General features: G+C 43.3%; 1 protein-coding gene across 6 annotated transcripts in view; it reads left to right on the forward strand.

Moving 5' to 3' along the window:
• The window catches only part of smoc1 (SPARC related modular calcium binding 1), a 239103-nt gene that overhangs the window by 107334 nt on the left and 106044 nt on the right, over window positions 1-25725 (forward strand). For all 6 annotated transcript variants that reach the window (XM_073040224.1, XM_073040225.1, XM_073040229.1 and 3 more), the window contains 2 exons: window positions 7950-8139; window positions 20584-20666. In XM_073040224.1, the coding sequence (XP_072896325.1) occupies window positions 7950-8139; window positions 20584-20666 (273 nt within the window). The remainder of the gene's footprint in view (window positions 1-7949; window positions 8140-20583; window positions 20667-25725) is intronic.

Here is a 25725-nt window from a genome sequence, read left to right on the forward strand (position 1 = left end):
TCCTGTCTGAGGAGCATTGCATCGATAACAACCTGCCGCTGAAGCTGCTTCTCTGTCTCTGGATGGTGCTATGTAGAGGATGTTCAGAGTTTTCCATAATTGACCGTAGCCTACTCAGCGCCCTTCACTCTGCTACCGATGTCATACTCTCCAGTTCTGTGCCCACGACAGAGTCCGCCTTCCTTACCAGCTTATTAAGATGTGAGGCGTCCCTCTTCTTAATGCTGCCTCCCCAACACGTCACCACAAAGAAGAGGGCGCTCTCCACAACTGACCTATAGAACATCTTCAGCATCTCACTACAAACATTGAATGACGCCAGCCTTCTAAGGAAGTACAGTTGACTTCCTTATAAATATAAACTTATAAATAGTAACAAGTCCATTAACCCTGGTTCAGTGAAGAGTAGCTCAGATGTCTGACACCATGCTTTCTCACCTTGCTCGGAGTTGAGATTCTGTGGCATGAAATAACCTATTTGCGTTGGCAGTTTTGGTAGGCAAAAAGTGCCATTTGGGACTGATAGGAGAGCTTTCCAGTCCCTGTGCTTTAGTCAGTTTGGTTGTAGATCTCGAAGAGTGTTTGAAAGGAATGCACAAGAACAGTTGTTAATTTTTGAAATAAAGCAAGAGTAATGGATGGACCCTGAAGAGTATAGCTTGTCACCCAAAGATTGTAGTATTCTGGAAGCACTCAGAAAACCATTAAAAACTGCATAGGTGGAGGGGGATAGCATTTTCTGGGTACAGTGTCACCTTGGCCATATCGCAACGTCCATAACTTACCACTAATAATGCTATTTCCTGACCACAACCTCTCAATGAAGCAACATCAGTATCCTATTTTGCTTCAGGATGAGCTGCCAGGTTCATAACCTCCAGGGACTGCCAGTTTCCACCTCGGATTTTTCCCATTTGTTCTCCCACTTGAGGTGCTGAATCAATTCCTTCAACTTGTCTGGTTTCCATGTCATGATCCAATTCTACGTTAAGATCTGCTCGCCAGCTTTTCCTGCCGATATCGCCTAGCACTTCCTGAACATCGCCCATTTAGTCTTGATGAAGGGATCGCAACACAAAATGTCAATTGTTCATTTCCCTCTATAGATGCTGCCTGACTCACTGCACTCCTCCGCCTCCTTTGGTACGTCACACCTCAGGTCTTTATGTTGTGTTTGAAGCCCTTCACGTTCTTCCCAGGCTGGTGGAGATTACACAGCCCGAGCTCCAGGCAGTAGCTCCAGCATCTCTAGGCTGGTGGTGATTGTATAGACCAACCCATGTAATCACTACCAGCCTGCAAGATCCTCTATCTCCATGGATCTGTTGGTGTTCTTCATTCTGGTTCTCTGTACATTTCCTATCTCTAATGCCCTACCATTGGCAGATGTATGCTATCTGTCTGCTCATTTCCAGGTATATCCCAACCTGTAGGATCTTGGAGCTGAAAATCGAACTCCGTTTCTCTTGTCTGACCTGTGAATGTTTCTTGCTTTTCAGATTAAAAAAAATTCTATCCTCTGAAGTATTCTTAACATGTTGCCTCTTTAACAGAATTTTTAGTCATCTATCTCTGTCTTAGTGGCTTTGTTTTTTTGGCTTGGTATTGGTTTCTTTTTCTGATGATTCAAAATGCTGATTTTGGGAAGCAAACTGGGATTTCTAGTCAATGTTAAAAGCAATACAAAGTGTAAGCTGTTAACCAAATTTGAACACAGTTATCTTTATGATAAATTGGAGTACAGGGTATTCTTGACTAAGACATATTAATAAATGTGGAAAAAACAGCATTAAATATCAGCTAAAATTTATTGCAAACATCAAAGATTTTTATTGCTTGTGATCTGTAGATGATCTTTATGATGTGAATATACTTGGGACAAGTTGATTATGACAGATACAGGCTACTAATTTCAAATAAATAAAGGCTCTTAGAGGATAGTAACTTAGAGAAAATCTGGCTTTTGAAAAGTTACTTACAATGTTCATTTGTTATTGTTTCCTAAAGAAGCATATAATGGAAGACAAAAAATACATTATTTTTGGAAAGATGTTTTGAAAGTTTCTTGCAACACACGCAAAATGCTGGTGGAACGCAGCAGGCCAGGCAACATCTATAGGAAGAAGTACAGTCAACTTTTCAGGCTGAGACCCTTCGTCAGGACTAACTGAAAGAAAAGATAGTAAGAAATTTGAGAGGGGATGGGGGAGATCCAAAATGATAGGAGAAGGCAGGAGGGGGAGGGATGAAGCTAAGAGCTGCAAAGTTGATTGGCAAAGGGGATAAAGCTTCTTGCTAGATTACCTGTATCCTCTATCAGTCTTTACTCTAAGGTTGGTGTAAAAATACCAGCATGCTTGCTGAGGTAGGTAGTTTTATTGTACAAGCCAAACACGTGACTGAATAGCATGTGGCATATCATTTGATGGGGCTGGGTTTTACTGTGAGGCAGACTGACTTTCCTGAGCGTGCAGCCCTTTGGAATGCATACATTTGACTTTAACTCCCTAAAATAATTACTCAGCATTGTGCCGTGTCATACGACGCAGTCCTTTAACGTACCGCTGCTATTTCTTCTGTGTTATTCAGCCACCAGTTTTGCCTCAGACTTTCTTTCTTGACCACTCTCCTCCTCTCACACTGGAGGCTCTCCAGATTTGTTTGCAGATGCTGATATTAGATAGATAGATAGATAGATACTTTATTCATCCCCATGGGGAAATTCAACATTTTTCCAATGTCCCATACACTTGTTGTAGCAAAAACTCATTACATACAATACTTAACTCAGTAATAATATGATATGCATCTAAATCACTAACTCAAAAGCATTAATAATAGATTTCTGTAAGATAAGGAATGATAAATCAAAGACCTGCTACATGGATTTGAGGTACGGATTGCCAGTTTGAGAGGATGAATGGCTGATCATGTCGTTGTGTTCCTGTGCCATTGAGTCTTGTCTGTGCCCCTGTGGGAAAGATGAGAGAACTATGTGGCACAGTTACTGCTATCTGAAGTCTCAGAATTTGGAGCATCACCCCGGCTTGGGTTAATCAGAAAACGATAAGGCCGCAAGGACAAAGGAAATGTAGATTGTATTTAAAAGTGGGAAGCAAGATGGCTGGTGGGAATTTTATCCATGTTCCTGACTCTCTTCCAAACCCTGCTTCAGACAGTCAAACAGCATGGTTAGAAATTGTTTGGTGACTCTAACATGCTGTTGGGTGAATTGCAATGGGACAATGAAGCTTGTTCTTTGGGTCCTAGTAAACTTGAGGCCTTTGCCTTAATGTTTTGTCATTTACAGGGAGAGCAAAGGAACAATCTTTGGGATTGGGGCTGGATTTAGTTGTTGCGGGAGTGCTCAGTACAGGTAGAGCTGTAGGGGTGAAGACTGGCTCTTAAGGGGTGATGTTGGGCCAGAGCGTGGGGCAGATGCAGTAGGAAGCCAGAAGGGCCTGGCTTGGTAATTAAGGGCTCAGGCCTGGAAATGTCAGGCAAGTTTAGTAGGCAAAGAGTTGATGCTGGGATGAGATTGGATGTTGGATGGAGCTGGGTGTGGTCAGAGGTGGCACAGGGATAGACGAAGAGGGGTTCAGATCAGGGTTGCAAACAGGGAACGGGGTAGGGGTGCTTCTTGATTGGCTCTATGGGGATTGAGCGAGGTGTGATGTCAGGAGCTCCGAGAAAAAGTTGGGTAAGTTCCCACCTCTTTTCTGCCTGGGTTAGTTTCTCACTTCAAGTTGAGCAGAAGCAGTTCTTGGAGTCATTGAGTGATTGCTGCCCTCTGTAACGTTGAACCAAGGATTTAGCCACACAGCAACCTTAACTACCCCTCTCCCCGACACACCCTTCTAAAATAAAGCAAGCTTCCAAACCAATTCTTCACCTAATAACTTTCTGTCCTGTTTAGCCCACAGTTGGCTGCTGAGGTGTACTTGAAAGTTCCCTTGACCTGACCCCTCAAAATCAGGAGGGCGCTCCATTGTGTTTTGATGCTCAGACAACAGCACCGAGGTTAGGTTAACCATCATGTGCCTCCTCTGTGGGATCTTACTGTGTACACATTAGCATCGCTTAAAAAATAAGTGATCCCACTTTAAAAGAGGATGCGACAGGCAGGAGGGGGAGAAGAGACTGGATAGAGGGCGTTCGGACCCAGGCAGGCCGCAATACTTGGCTACACTCTCCCTCTGTGTGAGCCCTTGTTGCTTTAACTATCAATTAAGAAAGAAACCATCCCATATTTTTGAAGCACAAAAGGAGTCTGGATTTCTGAACTAATCCTTTTGTTCTGTTAACACAACTTGAATGAGGCCCCAGAGTTGTTTTCCTTCTGCCTGTCAAATTAAAAACGCATAATTAATCAGAAATTGGTAATTAAATAGATCCCCTCCCTGTTTACAACACTTCCTTTGGAAGCTCTCCAAATTCTTTATAAAGGGAACTTTATTTGTGAAAGAGGTGCTTTATGTGGGTTTTGTTTTCATGGGTGAGTTATAAACAGTAGAAGTTTAATCACTGCTTGTGGAAACCCAGTGAACATTGTAAATCGAAGTCCCTTGTGTCTGTATTACTTCACTGGCAGAGAATTAACTACTCCCCCTCCCTTCAATCTCTTATATACTAGAATGAATTTTTCCCCTTAGATAGCTATGTAAAATTCAAAGGGATTTGTAACAAATGCCTGATCTCTGTGGCAATGCAGATCAGCCAGAGGCTACGGTCGTCTCGGTGACGTGCTCCAAGAGCTGTAAACTGGATGTGCGAGTTAATGCCAAGACCAGTGGGCAGCACGCAATGCACTGAGATCAGGTATTGCCTGAAGGCCAATGGTGGCTGGATCCCTGTTCTGGCTGGTTACTGTTTCTACAACTCCATTTTATGACAGTCACATGATTTAATGAACTATGTCTTAATTGTCTTAAGTCTCCAACCGTTTGCTCCCAGCCCCCAAACCCTGTGGATTTTGGATTTGGACCAGCAGGGAACGGATTTGTTTATCGTTGTCTCTGCTCAGTTACAAATGTGCCTTGTATATTGTATTCACTGAGGGCTAAGAAGTGTACAGGAATGAGATAGATCAGCTGGTTAGTTACGTCAGCAAGACCGAGGTACTGGTTGTGGATTTCAGGAAGGGGGCATCACTCCTCATTGAGGGGTGAGCAGCCTCAAGTTCCTGGGTGTCAGTACTGATGCATTTACAGAGTGGTTCTACCTCATTAGCTGTTTGAGGAGATCTGGCATGTCACCAAAAGACTTACAAATTTCTATATATGTTTTGTGAAGATTAGTGAATAACATGCTATATCTCAACCAGGGATAGAAGCCTCCTATCCACAGGATTGCAAGAGGCTGTAAAGAATTGTAGACTCAGCTGCTCCATCAGGGGCACAACCTTTCCATCATCGACAGCACCTTCAATGGCTGATGCCTGAAGAAGGCAGCATCTATCACTAGAGCATCCAGGACATGCCCTCTTCTCATGACTACCATCAGGGAGGAGCTACGGGAGCCTGAAGACCGACACCCAAAGATTCAGTTTCTTCCCTTCAGTCATCAGATTTCTGCCGATTTATTCAGATTCAGTTTATTGTCATTTAGAAACCACAAATGCAATGCAGTTAAAAAAGGAGACAACATTCCCCCAGAATGATATCACAAAAGCACATGACAAAACAGACTACACCAGAAAATCCACATAACGTTTGGCAATCCCCAATCCAGAGTCCGGAGAGGCTGCTGCGTATTAATATCGCGCTACTGTCTTAGTGCGTTCCCCGGAAAGGAGCTCCAAATCCACCAGACAAAAACAAGACCAAAAACTAAAGCTACAAGACCTGCACAAAACCACATAGTTACAACAGTGCAAACAATAGCATAATTGATTAAAAAAAAGACTATGGGCACAGTAAAAATAGTCCAAAGATGTTAAAGGGCTATAAGTTCAAAAGAAATCACCACACAGTTTCCACAAGTCCCCAGGGTCCCGACAGACTTGCCATCCCACGCCGGCGGCAGAAGGGAATACCCCCGCTATGGGCTTCCACGGCACCGCCCGACTCAGCCTCGCAGCTCCATTTATTTTGCACTATTTATTTTGTAATTTATAATCTTAGTACTGCACTGCTGCCACAAAATAGCACATTTTAGATCAAATAAGATAATAAACCTCATTCTTACTCTGATTCTAAACCCGCTGACTTTCTCCTCCATCTGTTTCAAACAAGCAAAGGGCAGCAAGACTCACCAACTTGTGAAAGACTATGTAACAGTCCTCTCGGTACTCCTTTACTGCTCTGTGTATTATGTACTCTCCAATTTAATATACATAAAGTCTGAACAATAATTAAACAACTTATGTGGAAAAAAATCCACTCGGCTTTGCTGTTGCTGATGTTCAAATTGGCCAGTGGCTTGTGATAAGAAAGTGAGATGGTGTGAATTGCAATTGGCTGCGTTAATCTCTGATATCCACTGCTCTGCTGTAAGCTTTGGGAGCTCGACCTTAACTGAGATTTCTTGAAACTGCTGTATTTGACCATTATTTGCTCATTAAGCCCACTGCAGGAAGTAAATTTTCTTAATTAACAACAGAAGTTGCCTTTTAATTGCACACAATTTTTAAAGGGCTGCTATTGAATCGGTCTCATCCAGAAGCTGAGCAACTCTTTGCAGAAACTAATTTCTTCAAGTTGGAAATTGTTTCAGGAAAATATTTCTCTTTTGTCTGTCTTTCTCTCTCAACTTAATCTTTCTTTCCTTCTTTTTATTTCTCTTAATTTGCACCCGTTTTGATGTTGAATTTATCCTGTCACTTTCACCTTCCTTCACCGCTGGTCTGTTCCGCTCTCATGGTTGCAGGAGCAAACTCCCTCTCCCTCGCTGGGAGAGAGACCTGGCTGAGATACCAGAGTGCTGGCTTGTAGACTGTAGTTTTGATGGACCCTGAATCAAGGATTCTTTGGGGCTTTGGGTCTTCTGTCATTGCTTGTGTGGTGCGGGTGGAGCTTCTGCTGGGGCAGGTGGGGGAGGAGGGGGGTCAATGCTTTTGTTGCTGCTCATGCGAAGCGAGGGTGAGGAGGGGCTTTCATGTTTCTATCATTCATTCCTTGTTTCGTGGATGTCTGTGAAGGGTAGGAATTTCAGGCTGTATACTGTATACATGCTCTGATAGTAAATGAATCTCTGAACTTCCTGGGCTGAGGAGGTATGTTGTTTGTCTGGACACCAGGAGTCCTGATGAAGGATTTCAGCCTGAAATGTCGACTCTCTATTTCTTTCTAGATGCTGCCTGATGTGCTGAGTTCCTCCAGCGTTTTGTTTGTGTTACCCAAGTGCCCTTTCCATTCATTGCAATAGTTTGCAAATTGATTTGAAACCCAATTATGTCAGAACATGTCTGCTTAATGTTGGCAGGGGTACAAGTGCAAAAGTGTTCTGTTCCAGCAAAGCCATGACTGGGAAGCTTCTGGGAATGCAGTGAAGTTCCCTATAAACTGTTTCTAATTAGTATCATGTTGGCATTCTTTAATCTGACTCCGGTCTTAGACGAGAAAGCAGATTCCAATAATTATATTAAAAATATGTTGAGATTGACATTAGTGAGCAAATTGCACTGTGCAGCTGGAAAGAGGCAGCTCATGTTTCTGCCATTATTTTCTTCAATTGGACTGATATACACATTGCAAAAATATTCCTGAACTAAGTCACTTTATGAATCTTGAGAACAATGGACCTGTTTTTTTTTTAGGCCCAAAGCACTGTGTATATGCCAGCAAGATGTTGTAACTATTGGAAGGAATAAAATTTAAATTAGTCTGACATGAAAGCTATTTGGCTAAAAGTACCAAAATGGGATTAAGCCTGGCAAATGGCATGTAAACGCGAGGGGAAAAAAACCGGAATTTTATGAATTGTTTTCTTTCTCTGCTTCTTCTGAACAGACAAACCCTCCTGCGACCAAGAGAGGCAAGCAGCTTTGGAGGAAACTCACCAGTACCCACGAGATGGCATCTTCATTCCAGAGTGTGCTGGCGCAGGGCTCTACAAGCCCGTGCAGTGTCACCAGTCGACTGGGTACTGCTGGTGCGTCTTGGTGGACATCGGACGCCCCATTCCTGGGACCTCCACCAGGTGAGTGCGCGTTATCTCTGGAGGTGAAGGCAACGATCCCTGTAGCTGGTGGGGAGGGATGCCAGGTGAGTAAAGCTGGGCTGGAGTGAGTCTTGCCTAGGTGGCTCCAGTACCGTGCAAAAGTCTTAGGCACATGGCATGTGAGTGATGATAAACCTAATTCTGATATGGGTCTCTGTTGTGGACTGAGAGCAGGAAGGGGACTGAGAAGGGAATCATGGTGTGAAAAAGGGGAAGGTAGAGGAGAGGGAGTGGGAAGCACCAGAGAGGCATTCTGTAATGATCAATAACCCAATTGTTTGGAATCAAATGACCTTGCCTGGTGCTTCAGGGCTGGGTGAGTCTGTACCCATGCCACACCCATGCCCTAGCACTCCTTCTCTGACACCTGTCCCATCCCTCTCCTGCAGCACTCCACCCTCGCCATTCCCAACATCCTTTGCTCTCACCAGATTTACAAACTCTCTCTCTGCTCCATGTTGACAAATGCAGTACTGTGCAAAAGTCTTCGGCACCCTAGAATTGTGGTATTTTTACAAATAAAATCTTGACCTCCTGAAGCTCAAACTATGAAATCTAGGTAAAGGAAGTTTGCAAGTTTGATGTGAACCCACTGCCTTGGAAGGCAGTGGAGGCCAATTCTCTGGATGCTTTCAAGAAGGAGCTAGATCGATATCTTATGGATAGGGGAATCAAGGGATATGGGGACAAGGCAGGAACCGGGTATTGACAGTAGATGATCAGCCATGATCTCAGAATGGCGGTGCAGGCTCGAAGGGCCGAATGGTCTACTTCTGCACCTATTGTCTATTGTCTATATCTCTGCCATGTGACGTGAAAGTGATGTTTGAATTATTTAGGCTATGTGCATGATGTGAAACACTGCAGCATTAATGTGATGTTGAGTGAACACTCTCTTCCCCTTTGTATGTTGCTAGCCATTCCTAATTCTGCCCATACATGCAGGACATACATGGGTGTGTTGGACATTTCTTGGAAACTGACCATGGGTTGTTGCTCAAGGACCTCTCAGGAACTCAATAGTCAAGGGCATCAACACAGTGGTCTGCTGTAACCTTCACCAACTGTCAGTGTGGTAATTGTTTTATACGATTTTGACCTCCATGAGTACTGCCAAATCTTAAGAAATTAGAAAATAGAACAGTACAGCACAATATAGATCCTTTGGTCGACAATGTTGTGCTGACCCATGTAGATCTGCTCCACTATCAGTCTAATCCTTCCCCCCTACATCAGCCGGAACCTACAGTTTTTTTATCTTACATCCATGTAACTATCTACTAGACTTTTAAATGTCCCTGTTGTATCAACTTCTGCTGCCGCTCCAGAGAGTGAGGCACCCACCACTCTGTGTAAGGAACCTACCTCTGCCATCTCCCCTAATCTTACCCCACTTGCCTTAAATAGATGTCCTGTGGTATTGGCCATTGCTAAAAGGTGCTGGCTGTCCACTTCATCCATGTCTCTCATAGTCTTGTGCATCTCTTATAATGGTGCAATTAAAAGGGAGCAAATAACCTTTGCAACACACACAAAATGCTCCCTGGACTGCTGACTTGCTCCAGCATTTTGGGTGTTTTGCTTTGATTTCCAGCACCTGCAGATTTTCTCTTGTTTGTGAAATAACCTTTGATACTGGTGTACTGTAAAGGCCACTATTATTGCTTATGACATAATGATCACCTTGAAACGGGCTACAAATTTAGCCTTGTCCACAGGCATCTGTTGTTTACAATGCCAGCCAAACACCTCTCTAAACTTTCTTAATAACTAGATAAAGTTGCTTTTGATTAGCTGGGCCACACAGGGCAGGGTAGACAAAGGTTCAACGTTAGCTTCAGTGTGCCCACGTTCAGTGAAGAAGGAATTAAACCAGATAGGGTTCCCATACAGAAAGAGAGAGAATGCGTATCAGTTTGTGTGTGTGTGTGTGTGTGTTCCAGGATTGTGACTGTATTCACACATACACTCGGAGATCACTTTATTAGGTACACCTGTACACCTTGTTAATGCAAGTATCTAATTAGCCAATTGTGACAACACTCAATGCATAAAGCATGCAGACATGGTCAAGAGGTTCAGTCGATGTTCAGACCAAACATCAGAATGGGGGGCTAAGTGTAATCTAAGTGACTTTGATTGTTGGTGCCAGATGGGGCGGTTTAAGTATCTCAGAAACTGCTGATAGCCTGGGATTTTCGTGCACAACAGTCTCTAGAGATGACAGAAAATGGTGTGCGAAAAGTAAAAAGGAATTCCAGTGAGTGGCAGTTTAGTGGATGAAAATGCCTTCTTAATAAGAGAGGTCAGAAGACAATGGACGATTTTAAGCTGACGGGAAAGCGACATAATTCAAATAAGCACGTGTTACAACAGTGGTGTGCGGAGGGCTATCTCTGAACCCACAACATGTGGATGGGTGATAGCAGTAGCGGATCCTGAACGTGCACACTCAGCGGCCATTTTACTGCATGCAGAAGGCACCTAATAAAATGGCCACCCAGTGTATGTGACTCTGTTTATTCACACTAATATATATGCTTCACTTGAGAAGCAGTTCTCCAATAAGACTCCAGAAGTGTGTTAGCAGAGACACTTCAAGACAGTCTGTCCCATCACACAGACAGAATCTGTTGTGAACATATTTTCCATGCCAGCTGCTGCAGTTTGTTGTATTAAAAGTATGTGGCGGATGGCACTGGATAGATTGTACTGCTTTGTCACAAAGTAGGCACGGAGCTCGAAGTTTAGATTATACCAAATGAAACCTCGCCCACTCAAACAATACTGAGTATTGAGACCACGCATAAAGTGGAGCTGCTTCACTCTTTCCTGCTGTGATATCTCAGCAGGAAAAGGCTGAAATGCTATTTCAACAGTGGCTAGATGGCCAGTGAGAAAGATGTTTCATTACAAAAGTCTTTTTATGAAGTGGTATAATTAGAGCCTGGGTGACACATGGGTTTGGAATATTATCCCTTCATCGCTGACAGTTTGGTTTGCCTTTGTCCCAGAACGGAAAATCTTCTCTTGTGGCTGATAATTAGGCTCCAAAGTAAAATGTTTGTGGACAGATCATTTGATTTCCCCAGTGGGTACAGTGGATGTTCAAAGTTGGAGAGCTGGTGTAGCAAAAGGCAAATCCTCCGGCGGAGAAGTTGCAGCTGTTGGGTGGGCAGACCTGTGGGTGCTTTAGTTCGTACATCAGCTGATGCAGGACTGCTTGGAATCGACATGAAACTCTACCAAGGGAAAGCAAATTCTTTCCTACCTGAAGGGTGCTGCACTTGATCCCAGGTCTGCGCTGGGCTGTAAATCAAGGGCAGGTTGGAAATTGGATTCAAAACTGGTTTGGGAGTAGGCAGTGGGTAATGGTGGAGGGTTTCTTTGTGATTGGAAGCTAATGACAAATGGTGCACCAAAGGGATCAGTGTGGGACTCTTAATGTTCATATTAAGTATGAATGATTGGGATGTGAAGGCGTGGTGTGGTTGATGTGTATATGGGAAACTGGAACTGCATCACCTTTTGACTGACCAAGTTTCCTGAGAGTTAGCCTGATTGACAGGTTTTGTTTCCGTTCTGGTGGGAAGGACTTTGTAAAAAGTCATGTACAGGTGGGAATAACAACCCCCCCCCCCCCCCACCCACCCGCCCCGTGCTTCTTCTCAAGTTTGTGAGTGTGAAGGGGAGTGGAGTGCACCTCATGCACCTGGATCAGTCCAGCCCCTGCCGAGTGTCAGTGGAGGCTGAGAAGTCACCTGTGCTGTCCTTGCTCCTTTAACCTTACTACCCAGAAATGCCTGCCTTTTCTCTGAAGCAAATCTTCTTTGCCTTCAACTGCCAGTTTTGCTCAAACCAGAGAAACCAGCTAACTAGGATAAACCAGTAATTCAGAGGCTTCTTGTGACAGGCTGTTCATCCACTACGTTACCCCGCTTGTAGTATAACTAGTGAAATGCTCTCGAGTTCCAGATTTTTAACATATCAGATCTATTCTCAACCAGATTAAAGAGAGGAAATAATGTCAAAAAGGGAAACACACATAAAATGCTGGAGGAACTCAGCAGGTCAGGAAGCATCTAAGCACTTAACGTTTTGGGCTGAGACCCTTCATTAGAACTGGGGAGGAGCAGGGAAGAAGCCAGAATGAGAAGCTGGCAAGTGATGGGTAAGACCAGTGAAGGGGAAGATGAGAGGATAGGGGAGGGGGCAATGAAGTGAGAAGCTAGGAGGTGATAGGTGGAAAAAGTAAAAGGCTGAAGGAGGAGGAATCTGATAGGAGAGGAGAGTGGACCATAGGAGAAAGGGAAGATGGTGACAGGCAGGTGAAGAGAAGTGAGAGTAAGATTAAACAGTGGCATTCGAAGTTGGCCTTGGTAACATTGCCAACAAATGAAATCGAGTGATTTAACAACTTAAATTCTCCCTTTCAAGACTGATGAGGTTAACAATCATCACATCATGAAACGATCAGATTTAATTCCCTGCTTTGAGTTTAATGAGCCTCTTTCAGAATTCCGGAAGCTCCTATGGAGAACTAGAAGGTTGAGAGCACCTTGTTGAATGTATAAAACCAATAGTGTTGCAGTGTAAATCAAATTTTTTTTGCAATTTTTTTGAAAATTCACTCTTTGCAGCATATCTGCTGACTGGTTTCGAGTTTGTTGACTGATTCGGGCCTGCGCTACATCGTTAACGCAGCACTACTTTTCCAGCAAGATTCAGCCCAATAAATATGTAATGTCTGCTGCTTGAATAAAGCTCCATTCTCTGCAATGAGCTCACACTCTAAAGAGACACTATCCCTTTTGATGGTATTAAACAGCTGAATTTAAACAAAATATAGAAGCTCAAAGTTCCAACTACAGCAAAATTATCCAGAACACATTCCAGCCTTTTGAATGATGTCAAGGTACAGTGGATTCCAGTTAATTGGGACACAATTTTGGCCCAATTAAACAGCTGCCCCAAGTTTCATGGAAATGCTTAAAATGGTATAAAAAAAAGACAAACTAAGTAACAAATAATGTGTTTAAATGAACACTACCAATAATACTATAGTAATATAAAACTGTATTAGTTCTCATTCATCCAGAGAATGTAATGAACAAAATCAGCATCGACACTTAGTGCAGATAATAGACTGCCTTCACAGAATACTTTTGATGATTGCATCCTCCAAATCTTTTCCATAGTAACATTCAAAATAGTTGTTGATACCATCAAATTTTTCTTAGTTCCTAACTTGTTGAAGTAGTGAAATCATTTAATTTTCACTCCCGGCCATTTGTGGCATTTCTAAGCCCGAATGCTTGAAACTGCAGTGAGAAACATAGTTTGGAGTTGTCTCGTTGCTTACTTCTCACCAACTATCAATGATTTAAAGAAAAAAAAATCACTGTTTTTGAGCAAACACACGCAACTGATGCTATTTAAAACCTGTTTGCTCTAAGCATGGTGTAGTGTCTAATGGGCGCACAGGTGAACTTGACTGACGCCAGTTGGAACCTGCTTGGCAAGCTTCCTGCCCCAATTAAGCAGCATAATGTCCCAAATAAATGAAGGGCATCCTGGCAATTTGTTTTTGTTCTTTAAGAGTTATCCCAAATAAGCAACTGCCCTGATTAACCAAAGGCCCTATTAACCAGAATCCACCGTATTTGCAATAAACTTAGGATGGCAGAAGAACTGATTTAACAACATAATCAATCTCTTCTGTTTTAGTAACTGTTACCATAGAAATAGTGTTAAATGCTCAGTGGGGATTGGCAGGCCTTGGTGGTGATGATACATGTTTCCTTCATCTGGACAGACATCACTTCACTTACAAACGAGTACTGTGCAAGAGAGATCTATTCTGTTGAGACGGGCTGAGATTAAACCAGGCTAGAACCAGTTAGGACTATAAACATGACCTTAAATCAGTACAATGGAAAGTTGGGGGTCAATTTAGGGAAAGGTTAGAGATTTAAAGGAAAGTGCCGGGGAAAAAGAACAAAGCAACAGTGAAAAGCATTGTGATACAGGAAGAGACAAGACTGGAAATTACTCGATTAAGGGTTTAATCAACATGGTTTGTGGATTGTGGACTATAATTCACATTTATGATCTGCTCCGGCTTCTGGTTACCCTTTTTTTTGTAGCTAGGATGGGTGATTTTTGAATCAGGGTGCCCTGCAGATAAGGAACACTGAGCTGACCTGAAATATGCCTTTTGATTTTTGTGTCTTGTGTTCTGTGTTTTCACTTTTTTTTTACATTGTTTGCACAACTTGTTTTTTTTCACACGTGGGGATGGAAGGGGGTTGATGTTTTTTCTCCTCTTTGAATGGGTTCCATGGTTTTCTTAGTTTTGTGGCTATCTGTGGGAAACCCGAATCTCAGAGTTGCATACTGCATACATAATTTAATAATAAATGTACTTTGAATCCTTGTATCTTAATGCCATTAAGACATCATTCTTTTTCAACTTAATGTTGTTTGTGTAAGCCCATTAGACATTATGATCTTTATTAGCAAGGTTCCCAGAGCAGTGTGATTGGATTTCTGTGAAAAATTCACTGTCAGCTGGCCTGTTGGAAAACTTTAGTTGCTGTCACTTGGCTCAGCTTCTTTGAGCTGGGATGCCAACACTTACATTCCACAAAATGAACAACACTATTCCATCTCCAGAGAGCCCCAGCTTGAAGAAAACTATGGGACAATAGAGAGTCTCAGAGGGAGCTGGATGAGCTGATGAAGAGCAGTGGGTACAGAGATGTGTCTCTGTTTAAAGGTGCAGTGCAGACTCTCCCGGGAGACAAGCAAGTATTTTCTGGCAGAAGCTGATAAGAGGGTCTCTACAGCGTGTATTACTGCTGGATGACAGTCGATAAATGTTAGCACTTCGGGAAAGGTCATGCCACAGACAGATATCCACGCCTCCACTTCCAGTTCCTCTAGACTGAAGGGTGAAAAAAAAAACAAATGAGGTCTCCTCCCCTTGAGTGTCCTCCCTAATGCAGGAGAGGGCTGCAGGCTGTGAAATGTGGTGGAGATGATCAACAGCAGCAGGCTGCAGTGATCCTGGGGTCAGGAAGCTGAGAGTAAAGTTGACCCTGGTCTTGATGGGCAAGGCAGTCCAGGCACATCTAAGCTCACAGACATTGGTCAGGGCGATGAATGCAGACTGAGGATTGGCCCTTTAAGTTTCAGGGAAAAGGGGTTAGTATAAGCTGTTTACTTCACAAGTAAAAACAACTTGAGACCAGCAAGTTTGGAAATCATTCTGGAGATGAAATTTTGGCATTGCGCTGCTGTTCACATCATTTTGAGGAGTCTTAATATGCACATAAGCTTCTAGTGCGAAGATAATCCTGTAGTCAGCATTCAGATTTCCCATTGGACACGAGGAGAGCCAGAATTGGGTGCAGTTCTGGTCTACTCAGGCTTAAGATAACTTTTTTCTTGGAGCTCAGTAAAATAAATTCCATGTCAGAGTTTAACTGAAATGGTGCATTGGTGAATTCGGTCAATTGAAGGAAAATTGTTAAGATTTGAATGTTTTGTATCTAAGTGGAAGCAGCATTTGGAACAAAATAGACCAACCAGTGAATTGAAAATAAATGAAATGCTTTCTTTAATAACACTTGCATTGTTACAGTTTACGTGATGATTAAGGGTGAGAATGAAATAAACGCACACAAGAAATGAGAAGCAATGCAGGCCACTCAGTTCTTCAAGCCTACTCCACCATTCAGTGTGAGATGGGTGCCAGTTTCCCATAGCCTAAACCCCCAGATTTTCAAAAATGTATCCGGGGTAGAGAATTCTAGAGACTGACTTCCTCTGTGTGGAGTTCCTACTCACCTCAGTTTCAGATGACTAACTCCTGATTTTGTAACTATGTCCTCATGAGGTTCACCTACCTGTGCAAACGTTTGAACTTGGCCCCCCTAGGATCCTATGCATCTCAGTAAGTTCACTCCTCATTCTTATAAACTCACATACCAGAATAGATGATACCTAGAGAAGACAGACCATTTTTATTTTAATTATTACCAAGATATATTTTATTATTAATATGTACTTGTGTAAACCATACAGTATATGCTAACACACTAATGTGCCGTCGTGCACAAGACCTGTTCTTCTTAACAAGATTCATGGACATCAGCAGGATAAACATTTAAAGTGAGTCGGGGGGTGGGGGGGATTTCAAAGGAGATGTGTTGGGTAAGTTACTTTTACACAGTGTTGGGTGTGGGCAATGCACTTCCTAGGGGACTAGTGGAGGCACATAAAATAGAGGTACTTAAGACACTCCGACATAGGCACATGAATATGCAAAGAATGGAGGGATATGGAGAAGAGAGGGGAATAGTTTAGTTGGGTGTTTAATTAGTTTGGCATGACTTCATGGGCCAAAGGGCCTGTTGGTATTTTAGTCTGCACATATTCCATGAGGGTTAGCTCTTGGGTATGCACTGGTGGGAAAGCCCTATATTCTGACCTTACCCTACCTAACCTTTTCAGTGACTGCGCCAAGTTTCAAGGCCAAACTCAGCATGTGGTCCTGAACCTTACAATGTGATGGCTGGCCACACTCTGTCACGGACGACCCCGTACACTGGAAGACCAGCCAGTTTTGGGCAGACCACAGTCAATAACCCTCCACCAGCAGGTGACATTGTACACGCTCGGTGCCCCTTGGGCACTGGCCCTGGAACACGGAAAGATGGAAAGGGAGTGAGAGTCGATCTGTAGTGGAAGTATTTCTCTTTCCTGATTGCCTCTCTTCCCAGATTATTTGAAGGAGAACTCAATCTGTGGTGCGCAGGTAGTCGACGCTGGTGGAGTGCTCTCCTCCTAACGTACGGTTCTGTTGAAATCAGCAGAGTTGAACACATGGAGTCCTGCAAGCTGATACCCCTTGAGTATCAGGAAACAGAAACTAAATTTGCCCCCACAGTTGAGCCCAGCTGGAGGAACATTTTCTAGAATGTCATTATTTATAGTCAGACCCATGGAGTAAACCCAGTTCTCTCCACTATATCTACATTAATGTGGAAAAAGTCTTAGGCACATTAGATATAGCTTGGGTGCCTAAGACTTTTGCACTATACTGTTATAATTTTATGTATTGCACTGTAGTCTACCACAAATAAAAACAAATTTCATGACCTATGTGAGTGCTGTTAAACCTGATTCTGATATGGGTCTCTGTTGTGGACTGAGAGTGGGAAAGTTTCAAGGAGAGGGGGATCATGGTTGGTGAAAAGGGGAAGGGAGTGGGAAGCACTGGAGAGGCATTCTGGAGTGATCAATAAAACAACTGTTTGGAATCAAATGGCCTTGTCTGGTGCCTCAGGGCTGGTTGAGTCTGCACCCACACCACCCATCCCTGGCACTCCTTCTCTGCCACCTGTCCCATCCCCCCCCATGGCGCTCCATCTTTGCCATTCCCAACATCCTTTGCTTCCGCCAAATTTACAAACTCACTCTCCGCTCCACGTTAGCAAATACAGTACTGGGCAAAGTCCTAGGGACCCTAGCCATATATATGTGCCTTAGACTTTTGCTCAGTTCTGCAAGTCTGCTGTCATGTTCCAAATACACAGCAGAGAGACTAATCTTCAAACGAAGGTCAAATGATGGTTCTGCATCCATCAGGTGCGGGTGCCTCCAACACCTTTCCCTTTAATCTCTTCAATCTATACCTCTCATCATTTTGCATATCTCTGTCAGATCACCCCTCAGCCTCCTGTGCTCCTCGTCTACCCAATATTTCCCCTTCTCTAAAGTCCTTTGATTCCAGCACCAGTACTGATGAATCTCCTCTGCGCTCTCTCCAACATTGCCTCATCCTTCCTATAATCAGGTAATCTGAACTGCACATATTCTGTACCAAGTACAGTCTAGCCTCTGGCGATTTAATGTCCCAGCTTCTATCTTTTGTAACCATGCACACTAAACACTGGAGGAACTCAGCAGGTAAGGCAGCATCCATGGAAATGAACAAGCAGTTGATGTTGCAGGTGAAGACACTTCTTCAGGATTGGAAAGGAAGGGGAAAGTCACCAGAATGAAAAGGTGGGAGGAGGGGAAGGAGGATAGCTAGAAGGGGATATATGAAGCTAGGTGGGTGGGAAAGATAAAGGGCTGGAGAGGAAGGAATATGGTAGGAGAGGAGAATGGATCAAGGAAGAAAGTAGGGGCACCAAGGGGAGGTGAAAGGCAGGTGAAAAGATGTAAGAGGCCAGAGTAGGGACCTGGCCTATAAAGGCAAGCATACCTTATGCCTTCTTTACCACCTTATCTATCTGTTTTGCCACTTTCAGGGAACCATGTTCTTGGACTTGCACCCTCCTAGGTTTTTCTGTTATCTGGCCTACTCTGTTTGATTTTCCAAAATTCTTCACCTTCCGCTTGCCAGGATTGCTACCTGCCGGTGTTCTGGCCAATGTACCGTACATCCTCCTGTAGCATTAGACAGCCTTCCTTACTGTCTGTCATTGCACCTGTTTTCTTGTCACCCACAAACTTACTCAGCCCACTTTCTACATTCATGTCCAGGTTGAAAATGCGTATCCCAGACAGCAAGGGCCGATCAATAAACACTCATTCATTGTTCCTCTCCTTTCACCCAGCTACTTTTGGTTCCAATTAGCCATGCGCCTGAGAAGTGCAACAACGGTACATCTTTTACACTTGAGGGTTAATCAGTCCTGTACTAAGCCAGTGCACAGTGTGAAAACAGAAGCTGAACAGGGCTGTGAGGATTAGGTGAAAATATTATTTGCTTCCCTGCTGTTTGCTTGTGTCTCCCAGGTGCACAGTTTTTTGTGTCTATTTAAGCAGTGTTTTCCAATTGAAATCTGCTGCAAATGAAAAATTATTTTGCAACCCACTGGTGTGATTAATCTGGTCAGATGTTGTTACAGGTGCCAAAACGCTTTGTTCACCCTGATGTCACTTTGCTTTGGGATAACACTGGGGCCCCACAGGAGTCAGTCAAAGTTCATGAGGTGCTAGGTCAGCGCGGTGCACTAAGTGATTTTGCAGTTTCATTTGGTCACAGTGGCTTTGTATTACTGCTCTGTACAAGGATCGGCTAATACCGATGGAGAACAAACATTCTTGTAGCAGCCGAATTGCAGGTGGCTTGGGTTATAGTGGTGCCGAGTTTGGTTTATTATTGCCACCGAGGTGCAGTGTAAAGCTTCTGCTTTGCCTGCCATACATCAAGGTAGTTAAAAGTTAAACCTGACTGAAGAGAGAATGACTGGGTTGGGAGGTCTCTTTGATTATGCCAAAGGGAACTTGCGTTTCTCAGAACAAGTGGTACAATTATTATTGTGGTTTCCTAGTCAAAACAAAAGGACTCAGCAGCATAGATCAGGTTAAACCATAAAATTAATCCACCTTGAACCACGAGGGGCATGGAAGCTAACTCTCATTTGCAATAGCACAGGACTTTGATGTAGTAACGGTCCAAGCGATTAAAAAATATGAGAATTACCAGGGTCTGATGTCGGTAGAGAGGTTAAGTTCCTGTCTTAATATTTCAGAAATCCAAATTTCAAATCCGACACATTTCCTAACTGTAATTTTAGAAGAAAATCTAGTCATTAGTACCAATGAGCATAATGCTCTCGGATTGTTATCAAAAACCCATTGGTTTACAATGTCCTTCAGGAGAAGATCTGTTATTTTCTCAGGTGAATGTAGGGTTGAGATGGGCACTGAGTAGAGAGGCTCAGCGGTCTACTCCCACACTTAATTTTGCCTTCACGTTATTCCTGACCTACAGTGGTGTGGTTGGCTCTGGGATGGTCTGAGAATCCCTTATGACAAGGCAAAAGCACCCACGCCCCACCTTACTAGTACCACAAAGAATAATTCTGTTAAAAACAATTGTGGATAATCCTGGCAGAGGTGGTCACCCGGGGTTTACTGTAAACATTAGCAGGGAAAGTGAGGACAGATACTAATCTAATTGATTAGATAATTAGCTGAGAACGTCAAAAACTGCAGAAGCTGGAAGTCTGAAGTCAAAACAGAAGATGCTGGAAGTGCGCAGAAGATTAGGCATTGTGGAAGGAGATATCGGGTTAACGTTTGAGGTCAAACATTCTTGTCGGGATGATTAGGAGGGGGAAAACCAGGAGAGTGCAAGGAGATGAGAGGAAAGGACTTGTGGAGGAGAAGAAGGGACCATGAGGGGAGGGCCAGACCAATCACGGTGCTGCTCATTACCAGGTTGGTGTGCGGTGATATGGTTAAATTTACCTGTGGCTGAGATAGGTCTCCACTCTTGTCTTGCTCTGGAGCTGCAGCAGTTTAGCGAACGTGACCTCGCCATGATCAGATTAGTAATGGATCGCAGGAGGACTGGCAGCAGGCCCACAGGTTTCTGAGTGCTGCCCTTGTTTCTTTCAGATACCAGACACCTAACTGTGACAGCAACGCCCGATCCAAGCTCATCGAGGGCGACGATCCATTCAAGGACAAGGAGCTACAAGGTGAGCCATTACTTCATACCTCACCCACACAGCAGGGAGTGATCACTGTCTATTGCAGGGAAACCACTAGCCCATCTTGCAGTCATTCAGCAGTTATGGATGATTGCCCTGTACAAGTGCCACATGTGATTTGACTAATTGACATTTAATTGGTTACAGATGCTGCCCTCCAAAATAGTGATGGTTAATTACAAGAGAATAAGAGCTCTCCACATGAAATGTTCCTTCCCTGGCAGTGCTGATGTTTTACAATACATTTTTAAAAATTCTGATCTATTGAGGGCATAAAGAATTGATTTATATGATATAGGAACTCAGCTACAAGCTACTCAGGTTTGGAGACCTTGAAACCATATCAGCTTTTGCTCAGTGTGTATCTGGTTGGTACTGATCCAAGCAAGTCAAAACAAAAAAAGACTTCCCAGGGCACAGTTGTGAAAGTATAAGAGAATGAAACAACAGTGTCTCTGAGCTTTTTCCATAATGAAACTGAAGTGCTGCAGAATGTGTTGAATAGGCAGCAATATTGAAAGATTCTGTGGAGATGAGTAGACAATCTGTGCAGTACAAAGCTAGTCTGTCAAATGAATTACTTACTTGCAAGAATATTTGAAGCTAAGCAGTTCAATTGTTCCCAGTGAATATAGTAAAACCTCAATAGCTCAGGAATGTCTTAAGTCTACCTCCTGCTCTGGCGAGAAATATTCAGTAAGACTTGAATATCAGGGAGGAGGTAACCTTTTGCTATTTCTGCAGGTTTAACACACAGCAGCTTCAAATTTCTCCGAGCCACGAGGCAGACACAATCTGAAGTTAAGTGCGCTTAATTTGGTTGAAAATCAATTTTCCCATAGATCATGCTCTATCTAGCTGTGTAATATAAGTATTCCCACTTGCAAAGGCGATCGTAACCATACTCAGAAATTGCCACTCATCAGTTAGCTGCTTAATGACATGGAATTATTTGTCAGTGTCTCCTTGCACAGATGCTGCTTTGCACATGTTCTGCTCTCTGCTATTAGGCTGATCTCCTTTGATCCAGATTTTGATTGTCTTTTCTAATATTTCCTTTTGAGACTATGTGTTCTGTGAGGCGTCTGGAGTAATTTACTGCACTTATAATACAGGATGTGGTTAGAAATTGGAGTGTGTTGGCTGGGTGGAGCAATAGCAGCACCAGTAGCCCTTGTAGCTGTTGGCCCCCTGCTGCACGTTCCCCTTCCCCCTTTGGCTGAAGCTGACTAGTAAACGTTTCTGCCTGGTTGGTACTTTGCAGTCACAGCCTGTCCACCATCTACAAGGTTCAGGTCAGGAGTGTAATGGAATACTCGCCACTCGTCTGAATGAGTGCAGCTCCATCAACACTCGAGAAGCTTGACACCATCCAGTACAAGGCAGCCCACTTGATTGGTATCCTGTCCACAATTATCCAACTCCTCCACCATCGACGAACAGTTGCAGCAGTGTGTACTACCTACAAGATGCACTGCAACAACACACCAGAGTTCCTAAGGCAGCACCTTCCAGCCCACGGCTGCTACCGTCCAGAAGGACAAGAACAGCAGATACCTGGGAACACCACCACTTGGAAACCCCCTTCCAAGTCACTCACCATCCTGATTTGGAAACATACCACCACGATTCCTTCATTGTCGTTGGGTCAGAATCATGGAATTCCCTCCTTAACGGCACTGTGGGTGTACCTACACCTCAGGGACTGCTGTGGTTTATCACCTTCTCGTGGGCAACTAGGGATGGGCGATAAATGCTGGCCTAGCTGGCAATGTCTACATCCCATAAATGAATAAATATTGAAAAAGATGTTCAGATGGAATTGCTGGGCTTGGGCAGGGTGCGGGTGGGCATTGGAAGATGGGCGTTATTTGGATTAGAGTGAGGAGCTGTGGCTGCATATGACAGCATTTGAATGGTGCAGGTTGAGGAGGGGATGGTGTGGGGGAGGGAGGCTATGTTTTTCTGCTGGTGGCCAGGTCGTACAACAGGTTTGGAGAATTACGGTGGTGGGAGGTTGAGGCAGGATGGGGATCCAGAGGTTGAAAGTTATTTCCCAATTTACCTGGCCCCTTGCTGCAGTGGGAAGACCTGTTTGTCCCGACAGTGTCCTTTGGCTATTCCCAGGACAATGTGGTCCAGGTTTCCGTTGCAATGCTCCAAGCGGAGCGTTGGCCTGAAGCTGTGCCCTGATGCAGAACGTGCATAAGATGAGCAAAGTGACTTACTTCGGGAGCGAGGCAAAAGGATAGGTTGAGAAGTGCTCATTACTACTTTTCCATTGCAGAACATTATAGACTCCCTACAGTCTATTGAATCATTGCATAGTATTGTTAAAGTGCAATTTTCTGATGTTGCGGTGAAGTTCTAACAGAGAGAGGTTTGTTTGTAATACACTCGTGCCCTTTGAGTGGTTCATTCTCAAGCTGTTACTGTTAAATGCTCTTCACAGTGGCACAGCTCTCTGAAAACCTCCCTTTTACTTCAGAGGACGCTGCACTGAGATGAATAAATATTGCTTTGCTCTACTAACCTGGGAGTAATTTCTTGACACTATTTCTGCTCCAAGTTTGAAATTGCACTTAAGAGCATGAGTTGCAGGAAGTAATTGTTGAGCTGGTTCATTCAGGCAGGGCCTCTTGTGTCCATTTCAAGCAGTTGTGTGCTGCTGGAGACATGGCTTATCGTTTTGGGTGAAGCATTAAACTGAGACCCCATGTATCCTTCCCAGTTTGTTCAGTGGATCGTCTGTTACCATTTCAGGGAAACTATCACTGGTTTCCTGACCAAAATTAGTCTGTAAACCAATGGATTAACTATCTATTTACTTCATCACTGTTTGGAGGAGCCTGCAATATATTGACTGGTTGAGCACACTTGAAAGATAATTATGGTTGAGAATGGTTCAAATTCAAACACAGCATAGAAATTGGCTCCTTGGCCCAATTTGTCCCTGCTGTCTGAGATGCCTTTCTACTTCAATCTCATTTGCCTGCATCCCTCTACACCTTCCCTATCTATGTAGATCAAGGGCTTGTACTTTCTTTGGCATGGGTGAAGTGAATTCCGCTCTATTCCAACCTATACTAGATTGAACTAGAAGGATGCTAATCCTGATGTGTTCTGGCTGCTGGGGAAAGTTGGAAAATGGGCAAACTTCAAGCAAGAAAATTTACTGACTGGATTGTGCATTCACAGATGACCCAGTTACTATCCAGATAACAATAGTATGACTAACAATAATCCCTTGAAAATTCTATTTCACATAAATAATTAACAGCAGGCATAAATGGTTATCGTAAACATAAGCATTCTTTACAGTCTAATAACTAGTTGATTTAATGCCCACAGCACCAAGTGTCCCCTCTAAAGGAAATTCTTCTTAAAGTCTGAAGAAGCATTTAATATCTGTATTTGTTTGGTTGAATTAGAACTGTAAATTTAATGGTATATTGTGTAACTTTTGGCAACTGTCTCTTCAGTTCCTTGACAAAATGCCCATGCTAGATGGGACAGGCTCCACCACGTTTAATAGCATTTGATGAATAGTTGTTTTATGGTCACCCGTGGTTTTTAAGACTTGCTCCATCCAGTCATGGAGTGAGAAATCCTAAACCATTCCCATTGCCAAAGATCAGAACTGGGGAAACAATAATTGCTCCAGACTGAATTCCGCAACCACATTAAAGGCTGGCCAAGCTCAGACACTTTAGAACAATGGCAGGGGTCAGTCTGAGTGCGTCTGTCCTAGCTGCCCTGAACTTTGCTACTTTTCCCTTCATTGTGGATTGTGGATGAGTACTTTGGAACTTGCTTCCATACTCAAGATCGCAAAGTCTTGACTGGTGCCCTGTTCACCAGACATTTATAGTTATTATTGATTTTTTTTTTGTTGCTGCTGCTACCTCCCATTTGTATTCTAAAGTCATGCATGTTTAGTTTTGTAACTCCAAAACATAAAAATAATTGAAAGAAAAACACAGAGCCAGGGATAACTGATGTCCAGTGAGGTATGCACTTATGACATGGCGTGATGACGTATGCCATTCACGTACTTTTACATATAACCCGTAATGAATTATGTACACAACAAAGAAGGTATAATCAAACAATATATTTACAATATTACTTGAATATTACTGAAATATTAAATGCACAAAGATGGGTATCTCCTTCTTTTCCTTTTTTTTTCTGGAACACAGAGTTAAGTACAATGGGGGGTATAGTCTAGCTCTGTCATAGGGAGAGATTATCAGGTGGAAAGGGATGAAGATTCAAGGATTATGCTCGAAGCATCCTTGGAAAAAGTTGTAATGTTTCTGCTGACTCCTGGCCCTTGTCCACTCACAGTGGAGACTGAGTGTCCGTGATGGTATTCAGGAGGTCGGGTGGAGGGGGAGCATGCAGGGGTATAAGCAGAGGGAGGAGTACACTTCCTTGCATTCCCACCCTGGAAAGCGCTGCTGTCCTGTCTGTGATAAGAGTTTGTGGTCAAAGGTCAAAGTACATATATGTCTCCATATACAACCCTGAGATTCATTTCCTTGCAGGAATACTCAATAAGTCCACAATAGAATAATAACCATAATATAATCAATGAAAGACCACAAGAACTTGGACCTTCAACCAGTGTGCAAAAGGAGGCAAACGATGCAAATACAAAAAGAAAGAAATAATAACTAAATGGGCAATAAATACTGAGAACATGAGATGAAGAGTCATTGAAATTGAGTCTGTATGATCTAATTACGTTTGTGGCTCTGGCGAAATGAAGCAGGTTTATTGTTTGCAAAGTAGTTCCCTTCATGATCTTGAAGGCTGAAGAGCAATTTTATATCTTCAGAGTTTCAGGGAGATATGGAACATGGGAACTCATCTATGCTGGCCAAGATGGCCACCTCCACTAAAACCCATTTGCCTGTTTATCACCCATAACCTTCTAAACCTTTCCTATCCATGTACCTGTCTAAATGTTGTTTAAGTGTTGTAATTGTACTTTCCTTCATCACCTCTTCTGGCAGATTGCCTGTTTACCCATCACTCTCAA

This window comes from Hemitrygon akajei, chromosome 3, assembly GCF_048418815.1.
Source record: "Hemitrygon akajei chromosome 3, sHemAka1.3, whole genome shotgun sequence".
Lineage (NCBI taxonomy): Eukaryota > Metazoa > Chordata > Chondrichthyes > Myliobatiformes > Dasyatidae > Hemitrygon > Hemitrygon akajei.